General features: G+C 42.7%; 1 protein-coding gene across 1 annotated transcript in view; it reads left to right on the top strand.

The window, feature by feature from the left end:
- The first annotated feature begins 3340 nt into the window (after window positions 1-3340).
- Window positions 3341-12097, top strand: part of LOC139259739 (histamine N-methyltransferase-like) — a 30319-nt gene continuing 21562 nt past the window's right edge. Inside the window, exons 1-4 of the mRNA XM_070875383.1 lie at window positions 3341-3400; window positions 4848-4994; window positions 8266-8321; window positions 10437-10544. Coding sequence (XP_070731484.1) covers window positions 4858-4994; window positions 8266-8321; window positions 10437-10544 — 301 coding nt within the window. The 5' untranslated portion in view covers window positions 3341-3400; window positions 4848-4857. The remainder of the gene's footprint in view (window positions 3401-4847; window positions 4995-8265; window positions 8322-10436; window positions 10545-12097) is intronic.

The following is a 12097-nucleotide window of genomic DNA, read 5'->3' as shown; positions in this document are numbered from 1 at the left end:
AAATGCCTGCAGGGTTTCCCCTGCGAGCTGCCTTGTCCTTTCGACCCGTTCGAAAGGACTGCCGTCATCGAAGCCCATAGCCTCAAGGACGGCCCTCTGGATCTCAGTAAATGTGCGCTGCCCCCTCCGGCATTCTGCCGGTAGGGCCTGGTACAATTTGATGTCCAGAGAGAAGAGCAGCAGCTTGGCTGTCTCTTCCTCGTCGCACCCATTAATTTCCCTGCCTGCATCACCTCCATGAAGTGGATAGACGGGTCCCCGCTGCGAGTGAGTTTGGCCAAATGGGCCACCATGGCCCTGAGTGATTGAGCTCCATGGGAAATAATTAAGTCGCTCTCTAGCGCTCCCTGACCTTGGCCACCTCCCTGTGGAGGACCGTACTTGCGCTGCCTGACCGGGCACATCCGCCCTTGTTCAGGATCTTTCTGCGCTGGTCCCTCTACCTCCGGCTGTCCCACCATACCCGATGCAGCAGACAGTGCTTGGTCGCCTGATCCAGCCCTTAACTGACCCTCGGTGGGAGCCTCACGTCCCTGCTGCCGAGCGGGACACATTGGTCCTGCCCCAAGCCCTGGGTATGCTACCACCTGCGTGCCCGCTCCTCCTGGTACCCCACCGGACAAACCACCGGTGCCTCAGGAGATGGTCGGGCGTCTCTGCCTTTGGATTCTCCTCTACCCCCCAATACTCTCCTTTGTCCCCTGTAGACCCTCCAGGTCCTATCAGGGCGACCATCCCCTTTGCCTGGGATAGAGCGTGGGTGAGAGTTTTAATCCTCTCCTGGCAGGGACCGTGATCTGCAAACTCACTGCTACTGGCCACTTTATAGGCTGCCTGTACGTCTTTTAATTTATTCTCTAGTTCCCAAATTTTCTGGGTGTACTGAGAGTTCTGTTCCCGGAGGGACCCCTCACTACCCTTGACCTCAGTGACCTGACACTGAAGATAGTCCCGGCTATTTCAGAAGGTCTCCTCCAACTGCCTCTTCGTTTGCTGCTCCTCAGCTAATTCGGCCAGCAGGTTGTCCCCAACTGCAGCCTGGATAGCAGAGAGTTCCTCTGATTTCTGAAGACTCTGTTCCAAGTCCTTCACCCGCTGATCGAGCTTTCGGACTTGGCGGGTGAAGCAGATAAGCCAGATGGCCTTTTCTACCCTGCGGTTGTGGTCCTTCCCTGCTGTCCACTGGGCAGCATCATCCACTGGGCGCTCTGCCCGAGTGAGGGCTTGTACCCAAGGTTTGGTGAGGTTCACCTTGCCAAAAATGTATGAGGAAATTCTCTCCTCCATTTTAGTTTCCTCTCTTTATCACCTCATCTGTTATATTAACATCTCCTGTTTGCTTATGTCCTACCGCGGTCGCCATGTTCTGTAAAGGGTTCTTGGGGAGTGTTGTTGTGCCTTGGGTGTCTCTCTCTGGGCTTCTGCCCTCACAGCTTATGCCTGGTCTGTGAAGTACCCTGAGTGCTGCAAGAGCACCCCTGGAGAGATTGTGTCCACAGCTTATGAAGGGGGTTTTGAGACTTGTGCATCCCCACAGCTTATGCCTAGCCTGTGAGGCATCTGTGAGTGTCAAACACTCCTAACCCCTTCTTCTCTAGCCTGTGACACACAGTTGATCATTTTCAAGGTGCTCCTAGCTTTCCTTACACTGTTCTGACATAAGACTCACGATCAGGAGATGTAATACAATAGAACTGAGACAAGGTGATTCCAAGAGGAACTTAGGCTTCCAATTTATTTGACAAGGTGTATCTCAACAAACAGCAATACACCAACAAAACAATCCCCCTAAATCCCATTAAACGGACACAACAAAAATTTTTACACGAGTTTAGCAGTACAATGCCCAACCTCCCACCTTTCCTGGCCTAACTGAGTTGGGAGTTCTGGGGACCAGAGGTTATACTCACTACTGTGCCTTTTGCATTCTGGTGGTTTGTTCTGTCTTCGGTGTCTTCGGACACTGGTTTTCCTTCAGTGTCGAGAGGCTTGCTGGTTGTTGGATCACAAGAGCAGAACACACACACTGGGACAGAAACCCCTTTTTATAGCCAGATATCCAGTCCGCCTCTCGTGCTGAAATCGATCCTCCCCATTGGTGGGCTTTGTGATTTTGAAAAATGCAGCAGTTTTAGATTATTGCGGGGTTCTTTCCACTGATGTTAACCTACTCAAGGTTTGAGTAGGTGTTAATTGGGTTGGCCTCCTGTAGCCATTGTGTAGGCCCTTGGTTTGTTTTGGGTTCCCTAGTTTTCTGAAGGTCTGCATAATTTCCCTCCATAGTGTAAATATGGGGAAGACAATAGCCCGATAATGGCGATGGGTCAGTCCCACAGTTTTTGAGCAAGTGCTCTCCCATTGGCTTGAAAGCCCCATGCTTCGGGCTGACTCTGTTCCACCATTGGCCCTCCGGTGTCCTCCCCCGTCCAATCACTGCTCTGCCAAGGTCAAACTGTCTCGGTTTCAATTCACATTGCAGCACAGACATATCCCACAGATCTTTTCCTTCTGGGCAAAATGAGGGAGTTTTCGTCCTCCCCTACATCTACGAGTCGTCGAATCAACGGGGTCCCCAGCGGCAATAAAACAACTCTCCCATCGCTGGAAAACAAAGCCTACCATCCCTGAAGACAACATCTAAAGCTGCATTGGCAAGTATAATTCTGACCTTACAGGTGTTGACCTAGACAGTAAGGTTTGGGTGTTGGCAGGTGTTTTTTTTTGGTTTAGACAGATACACTGTAATTTTGTGTGTTCTTCTTCCTCCCTTCTAGCTCTGCCTGACTGTGATTGTTACGTTGCATTAAAGTTTGGTAGTTTTCACTTGCCTGAAATAAAGTTTTGGTGCCTTCAATTTTCTAATAAACACCTTAGACTCATTCCAAACACACACTTGTCTGCCTTTTGCTTTATTACTTCTGTGATAAATCCAATGTCCAGAACCAGGGGTTAGGAGCATTTCGAAACTGCTCAGAGAAGTTCCCACAGGCCAGCCATAAGCTGTGGGAGCTCAAAGGCCGTAGTAAAAACCCCCTACAATATGCAGTGTAGCATCCCTTGGGACTGCAAAGATGTGCCCTCTGGTGCCGGTAAAATGCTGGTTACAAGGTGTTGCATACATAACACCCTTACTTTGCCTTTCGACATGAACTAACTGTCCAAGGGGAATTGATATTCAAGCTTGTGGTACCAGCTATATTGCGTTGTCATTAGTTGCTCATTCAACACGCTTGGGCATGAATTTCAGAGTTCCTTTTTTTGAACTCTGAACATCTTTTTCTTTTTTGAAGGGATGTGATGGGTGGAGCACATTTGCTTCCGCATTGTTTTTCTTGCTCTCTCTCACTCCTCTGGATGTGGTTCGGTAAGGTGGCAAACTTCTGCAGCTCCTTTAACAACTGTAAGTTACCTTGCTTTTTATGTACTTTAATATACCTTCTGGATCGCATTTGTTTAACTCCACCTCTGTACACTAAAATAATGCAGAAGAATGTACCATATTCCTTGCAGAGAAAAAGGACATTCAATAGCAAGAATTATATGTTATTATCTAATGCTGGTATCTAATTTGGCCCTTATTTCACGATGTTTGGCTGCTTATGCTGTGGTGTTGGGAGAAATGTTTGATTAGGAAAAAGAATACACCATCTTGCAACTATGAGACGCTCCACTCTGATAGACAGTTTTGGGTCTTTTGAGGAGCTTTCCATCAGCTATAGTAATATTGTAGTACACAGTAAATATTGTAGTCAACTAAGAGTTATTACACATTGTCAGTACGACTTCTGTGATCTTGTATTGAAAAATTTGTTCGGCAGGGGTTTTAATTGGAGCTTTCCAGAAATGAATTTGGGGCGGATTTTGGGCTCCTCTCCACTCCGGTTTTTGCCCCGGAGCGGAGACAATAGCGGCGGTGAGGTGTTCTGGCCGGGCGGTCAACCTCCAGCGTCCGCAGCGATCCTTGGTCCGGTTTAGCGACAGTGTTGTGCGGCACCGCCGGGAAGGGCTGCATGGGTCTGCAACATCCTTGGTTGTGACACTGGCGTGAGTTTTGATTCTTGCACGACCCGGTTGCCTCGCACTGACCACCTGGTAAATCAGGCGGTCCAACGATCCCGACAGCAGAAAAGTTATTAATGGACTACTAAGATAAGTGTGATTGTTTTTTCTTTTAATATTTTTTGCAATTTGTGTTTTCGTGGCATGGGCAATATTTTGGGAATATTTTTGTGTGGGTTTTTTTTTAAAGATTTTTCCCCTCTCCCCAGGTGTCTTTCGGAGCGCTCCCGGCCCGATTCTTTCGCTTGGGAATGTCCCGTCGTAACACACTAAGAGAGGTGTACAGCGCCTCCCTTACTGCTGCACCCGTTGACTAAGCGCCCAGCTACTCAAACTTACTTACTGAGGCACAAACTGTTGCCGAACACTAAATTTGCCAACCCATTGGCATTATCGTTCCAAAAACATCAAAGCCGAAAATCCAGCCTAGATTGTTAGTAATCATTCTTGTTTTTATTAAAAGTCTACTGCAAATGTTAGTAGGTTCAAAGGTTTTATTTTAATTAGGTTTTACTGTGGTTTCACAAGCTAGCCTGGTGCTGGTCGGTACGTATGTTAAGAAGGCTCAAGCTGTTGGTGGACTGGAAGCTGAGGTTGAGGAAGATAGTAGAGTGGGGCATGCAGGTGAGAGTTATTGTGTGCTAAATGTGGACAGTACTGAAGTGTTTCAAAGTTTTACAATTAAAGTCCAGTCAGAGCAATAATTGTTCCGGGCATGGTCCACTTCCTGATTTTTATATATAGAAATACTCAGAATAACCTGAACTGTTACTCTTTCTCAATTGCAGGAAACCAGTGATGAATTCAATTATGGAATCAATCACCTCAGACTTCAGCTATTATTTGAAGACTTTTAACCTCTACTTAGACCGCACCAATGATCATGTGCACATGGCAAAATTCAATGCTGAGTATCTGCCGGACATAGTAGCCAGGTACGGCATTTTTAGAGTCCTGATCAAAATTGAGGAATCTGATAACTCTATGGGCTATGTAAGCTCTTAATTAATTGGTAGAAATCTATCTCGCTCTTAAATGTGTTTTTTACTGACAAATGAGATAACCATTAACAATGTCATCTAACAGGAAGGGAAGTTAGATGGTCAGCAGTTTGGTGGGAATAGGGCCGAGGGAGCAGGAGGTGGGTCTCATGGAAAAGATGAGCTCGAAGAGGGCATGAGGGGAGATAGGAGCGAAACTGGAGGATGTGAGTTCAGAACTACGGGGGAATCTTAGAGAAAGTTTGGTCCTGTGGGCAAGGACAAAGGTTAGAAGAGACAGAGGCTGCTGAATGGATAGTCTCAATCTTCGTGACAAAGAAGACCCTGAGCTCCTCACACTTGCATTTGGAGGAGGACGGAGGAGGCAGGGGAGAGGGGTTTAAGTAGAGAAAAGAAGCCAGGGGTTATCTTTGAATTCCAGGATGATCCTGGAATAGTGATCAGTTTTGGTAGAGGAAAGGAGGATGAGATAGTGCTTTATGTGGTCCAGCCAGATCTGGTGGTGAATGGCTAAACCAGTTGGCTGCCATAAACCTTCACGCCTGCATCCCTTGGACTTAAGCGACCAGAAATGAGGGCCATATCCTGGGGAATGTCAAGGATGAGAGTGAGTAATGGTCTTAATGGGGACTAGGGCATCAAAGTTGGAGGTGATGGTGTGGTTGAGCTGATCAATAGCTGCAGAAATGTCATCGTGAATTGGGAGGCCAAGGATAGATACTTTGGATTTCGAGAGTGCAGTTGTAAGTGAATTGGGAGAGAGTTTTTTCTGAGGTGTACACAGAAGGAAGTAGGGTTGGGAGGGGGATGTAGAAACATAGAAACATAGAAAATAGGTGCAGGAATAGGCCATTCAGCCTTTTGAGCCTGCACTGCCATTCAATAAGATGATGGCTGATCATTCACCTGCTTTCTCTCCATATCCCTTGATCCCTTTAGCCGTAAGGGCCATACCTAACTCCCTCTTGAATATATCCAATGAACTTGCATCAACAACTCTCTGCAGCAAGGAATTCCACAGGTTAACAACTCTCTACGTGAAGAAGTTTTTTCTCATCTCAGTCCTAAATGGCCTACCCCTTATCCTAAGACTGCGTCCCCTGGTTCTGGACTTCCCCAACATCGGGAACATTCTTCCCGCATCTAACCTGTCCCGTCCCGTTAGAATCTTATACGTTTCTATGAGATCTCCTCTCATCCTTCTAAACTCCAGTGTATAAAGGCCCAGGTGATCCAGTCTCTCCTCATATGTCAGTCCAGCCATCCCTGGAATGAGTCTGGTGAATCTTCGCTGCACTCCCTCTATAGCAAGAATGTCCTTCCTCAGATTAGGAGACCAAAACTGAACACAATATTCCAGGTGAGGCCTCACCAAGGCCCTGTACAATTGCAGTAAGACCTCCCTGCTCCTATACTCAAATCCCCTAGCTATGAAGGCCAGCATGCCATTTGCCTTCTTCATCGCTTGCTGCACCTGCATGTCAACTTTCAATGACAGATGAACCATGACACCCAGATCTCCTTGCACCTCCCCTTTTCCTAATCTGCCGCCATTCAGATAATATTCTGCTTTCGTGATTTTGCCACCAAAGTGGATAACCTCACAGTTATCCACATTATACTGCATCTGCCATGCATTTGCCCATTCACCTAACCTGTCCAAATCACCCTGCAGCCTCTTAGCATCCTCCTCGCAGCTCACACTGCCACCCAGTTTAGTGTCATCTGCAAACTTGGAGATATTACACTCAATTCCTTCATCCAAATCATTAATATATATTGTAAAGAGCTGGGGTCCCAGCACTGATCCCTGCGGCACTCCATTAGTCACTGCCTCCCATTCCGAAAAGGACCCGTTTATCCCGACTCTCAGCTTCCTGTCTGCCAACCAATTCTCTATCCACGCCAGTAGATTACCCCCAATACCATGTGCTTTGATTTTGCACACCAATCTCTTATGTGGGATCTTGTCAAAAGCCTTTTGAAAGTCCAAATACACCACATCCACTGATTCTCCCTTGTCCACTCTACTAGTTACATCCTCAAAGAATTCCCTTTCATAAATCCATGCTGACTTGGACTGATCCTGTCACTGCTTTCTAACTGTGCTGCTATTTCATCTTTAATAATTGATTCCAACATTTCCCCACTACTGTTGTCACGCTAACCAGTCTATAATTACCCGTTTTCTCTCTCCCACCTTTCTTAAAAAGTGGTGTTACATTAGCTGCCCTCCAGTCCATAGGAACTGATTCAGAGTCGATAGACTATTGGAAAATGATCACAATGCATCCACTATTTCTAGGGCCACTTTCTTAAGTACTCTGGGATGCAGACTATCAGGCCCCGGGGATTTATCGGCCTTCAATCCCATCAATTTCCCTAACACAATTTCCCACCTAATAAGGATTTCCTTCAGTTCCTCCTTCTCACTGGACCCTCGGCCCCCTAGTATTTCCGGAAGGTTATTTGTGTCTTCCTTCGTGAAGACAGAAACAAATTATTTGTTCAACTGGTCCGTCATTTCTTTGTTCCCCATTATAAATTCACCTGATTCTGACTGCAAGGGACCTACGTTTGACTTCACTAATCTTTTTCTCTTCACAAATCTGTAGATGCTTTTGCAGTCAGTTTTTATGTTCACAGCAAGCTTCCTCTCACTTAATTTTCCCCCTCCTAATTAAACCCTTTGTCCTCCTCTGCTGAATTATAAAATTCTCCCAGTCTTCAGGTTTGCTTAATTTGTATATCTCCAAAGCAAATGTTATCAAAGCATTTGAACTATTTTACCTAATAATGAAAAATAAATTGTTTACCTTTCGTCCAGAAGGCTTAAGTCCACTGGAGTATCTTAGCCAAACTGTTCCCCAAAAATTGGACAAAGCAAGTTTGTCATTGAATGGAACTTCTATATTTATTCTTGCTTCATTAGCCTATTTCCCTTTATCACATTCATCGATTTTTCATTTCTGTCATAGGGTTCATGACAGAAAAATGAAAAAAGGTAAACAATTTCTTCTTCATTATTAGGTAAAATAGTTCAAATGCTTTGATAACATTTGCTTTGGAGATATACAATTTAAGTGCTGGGCTTTTGCATGTTAAAAATAAGACATACATAGCTGTGGGTTAGTAACGCAATTTGTTACAAATGCCATAATAGGTTGGTTTACGTCGTTTCAAAATACAACTTTTTACTTTGCAGCATTGGAAAAGAAGGAAGCTCCAGTCTTAATGTCCTGGGAGTAGGAAGTGGTTCAGGTGGGTCCTGCAGTGTTCATTGTTCTATATCTAATGACTAAGTATTATATTCATGATGCATGTATTTATCGTCATACACTAAGGATTTAATCAAATGCAGTTATATTACAAACTGAGAAATGGGATCAACTATTGAATATTGATGGATCCTCTATATTTTATCCTATTGTAAACACAAGAATAATGCACACTGGATTTTCAATGTCCCGTATTGTTAATGGGCAATGAGCAGATACCTACAAATGTAAATGCATTTCATTCTAGCATAGGATAAAGATTGTGCTTGAAAAATTAGCATTGACTCCAAGCTCAAAGCTAATTTGGGTTTTGTTTCTCTCATCACTAACTTGCATCTCATTTGATAAAGTATCCTGTAAATAAAACCAAGACTTGATATAAAATGTAAAGTTATCCATAGGTTTTATAAAGTCCTTATTGAATTTTACATAAACTTGGCAAAAAGAAGAAACTCAATTTTGAGATAAAAGCAAAGATTGTTGAAATGCGCACTTCATGCTTTGCACTTATGCAAAGCTTTTTCAATGTGTATTGGAACAAAACTGACTCTCAACATACTAAAGCCAAACCTGTCCTTGGAGATAGTTTCGTATCACTTGGGCTTTGCCCTGGAAGCAGTAGAACTGCAGTCTGGTGCAGAGCCATCTCCGGAGGTCCATGGAAGTGCCTACAATTTTTTTTAAACAATATTTCCCACAGTCCTAACGTGGATTGTTCTGGAGAGTAATGATTGGAAGATGCAAAGCATTTCTGTCCTTAATGTTGGTTCATACCGATACCTGGAATTGTGTGAATGCCAGCTTTAGCTTGAACATATATTTTCAGATGCATGTTGACAAAAGGAAAAGGGCATTTGGGTCTGTTTTGTCATTTTATAACAACAGCAAAGTCATAGGCCAGTGTTCTGTCCAAATGGATAATTAAATGTGGGATGTGAATGATCAAACTCACTGCTGAATGCTTTCTAATATGGACAGCGTGTGAACTGCATGTTATCACCATCAACTTGTTCATTGACTCCAGGTCGATTAGAATAATTCCAGAGGACAAATTTAATTTGCATAAGGCTTAAGAAATTGTTTCACATTTTCCTGGAAGAGTATAGACTGCAAATAAACAATGCCAAATTCAAAGAATAATGCCGAAATTATGTTTGACTTCGGGAAAGGAATATAACATATCTGCCCATCAGTTCCCATGTCCAAGAACCTCACTGCAAATTTGAAAAGGAGAAATGTGTTCAGAAGAAAATCCTTTTTATTATATAATATATCCTTTTAAGGATAAAATCTTTTTATTGTTTGATGTGGTATAATAATAAATACACTATGAGAAGTCTATGAAAAGTCGAAGAGTCATTTATTTACTTGCTAAGGAGATACGGATATCTCTTATCAGCAATTCACTGAGCTCTAAAATCCGATCTCAAAAAATTCACTGAGGTGCGTAGCAGTTATACAGAAAGCAAGTAGGCGTGTACATTCATTTACATTACCTTTTTCGGGCAAAGATACAGATATACGACTTGTTTTAATAAATTCATACAGTTTGGACCTTTGGGGACATTCTACATTTCTAGCATCCTTTGTTCTAAGAAATGGAAGATGCTAGGCTTCCTTTTATTCAACACCTAGTCTGACCAGAAGAACTGAATATAGATTTGATGACAATGTTGCCATGGCCAATCTTGAGATGGCCAATTTTCTAAAACTACGAATGCAGGCTGTCAAATACAATGTAGGCCCAATTTCTACTTCATTGTTTGATGTCCATTTTCCATAATTGGAAGTGCTACTTTAACAAAATCTACAGTGTATTGCCTTATGTCAATGTATTCATTTTATTTCCTTATAATTAAACAAATAATAAACTTATGAACTAATAGCAAAATTCAACTAAAATACAATTCGATAATATTGCTTTTGCAAAAATAGTTCCGTGAAAATTGATTTGAAAGGTAACAGAAAATTATAATGAAAGATAAAAGAACAAGAAAACTTCTAGCAATATGAATGCACCTTACTTATTCCTAGTGAAGAGGTTCTATAATGAATTCATGGAAAGAAGCATTCAGAAGTGTTTTGTTTTTCAATTCAGGTAAAACAGACCTTGAAATACTTGGCAAAATTCAGTGCAAACATCCAGGCCTTTCAATTCAGAATGAGGTGGTGGAACCTAATCCTGAGCAAATCTCCAGCTACAAAGGTATTTTTTGAAACTTAAATGTGTATATGCACCACCTGTTTCCAGGTGAAATTGTCAGCTCTGGAACTCACTGACTAAACCTCCCCTCCTCTCTTTCCTTCTTCAAGATGCTCCTTAAAACATACCTTTTTAATCTGTGCTAATTTTCTACTTATGCAGCTCGGTGTCAAATTTTTATCTCATAATACTCCTGTGAAGCGCCTTTGGATGTTTCACTATGTTAAAGGCTCTATATAAATACAAGTTGTTGTTGTTTTATTTGAGGTTTTAAATCATCTTGGAACAACAGGTCTGTTTCAGGTAATGACCGAGTGTGTGTGAGACATCACTGTCCTTTTGGATTGATCATGGAACCGGTAGTTGGTGCTAACCTATGTAAAGATGCTTAGAACCAGTTTACTGCAAAAAAAACCATTTTGATTTATTAATTATCTTCTGTGAATATGTCATCCATTCTCAAAAAACTTTAGTAAATCTTTAGTCAAATATTGTATTTTTTGGATGAATTTTGTGCTCCATCGGGCTGAGACTCTGTGTAACCAATTGCAAAGAAACAGAAATAGAAACAGATGGGGGGGAGCACAATGTTGCTGAGTGAAGAGCATTAACACTCTGAACTGAAAATGAAGGATCAAAGTATTTTCACTCCCTGTTTCTGATCTGAACCATGGTCAAATGAGAAGACTGCAGTTCCCTAAATGCGCATGCGCGTTTCTTGTTTTGAAAAGCCAGCAAGCCGGTTTTATGAAAGTCCTTAATTAATTTTACATAAACATGGCAAAAAGAAGAAACTTAATTTTGTGTTATAAGCAGAAATTGCTGAAAAGGCACAGCAGATTAAATTTTCATATTACACTTAGATTTTTGCACTTATGCATTTGGAGGTGAAGGAAAATTGCAAAGGAGGGTCATGACTGAGTAGTTTCCAACATTTCCTGGGAGATATTCAGGGGCAGTGTCTGATGTCCATATGATCAGGCTCCCCACACGTCCATTTGGTAACAGTTTTTTTTAAGCCAAGAGTTGTGATCTGGAAAGCACTGCTTGAAATGGTGGTGGAAGCAGATTCAATAGTAATTTCAAAATGGAATTGGATAAACACTTGAAAAGGAAGCAATTTGCAGTGCAATGGCAAAATGGCAAGGGAGTAAGACTATTTGGATGGCTCTTTCAAAGAGCCTGCACAGGCATGATGGGTCAATACAGGAGTCCATTATTAAGGAAGCAGTAGCGGGACATTTGGAAAAGCATGATTCAATCACAGAGTCAGTATGGTTTTATGAAAGGGAAATCATGTTTGACAAATTTGCTGCAGTTCTTTGAGGATGTAACAAGCAGGTTGGTAAGGGGGAAACAGTGGATGTGGTGTATTTGGATTTCCAGAAGGCATTCGATAAGGTGCCACATTTGAGGTTACTGCACAAGAATAAAGCTCACCGGGTTGGGGGCAATATATTAGCATGGATAGAGATTGGCTAACTAACAGAAAACAAAGAGTCAGGATAAATGGGTAATTTTCCAATTGGCAAATAATGACTAGTGGGGTACCACAG

The sequence above is a fragment of the Pristiophorus japonicus genome, chromosome 3 (assembly GCF_044704955.1).
Source record: "Pristiophorus japonicus isolate sPriJap1 chromosome 3, sPriJap1.hap1, whole genome shotgun sequence".
Lineage (NCBI taxonomy): Eukaryota > Metazoa > Chordata > Chondrichthyes > Pristiophoridae > Pristiophorus > Pristiophorus japonicus.
Note: the sequence above shows the minus strand (reverse complement) of the source record. Positions and strands in the feature narration are given on the sequence as shown.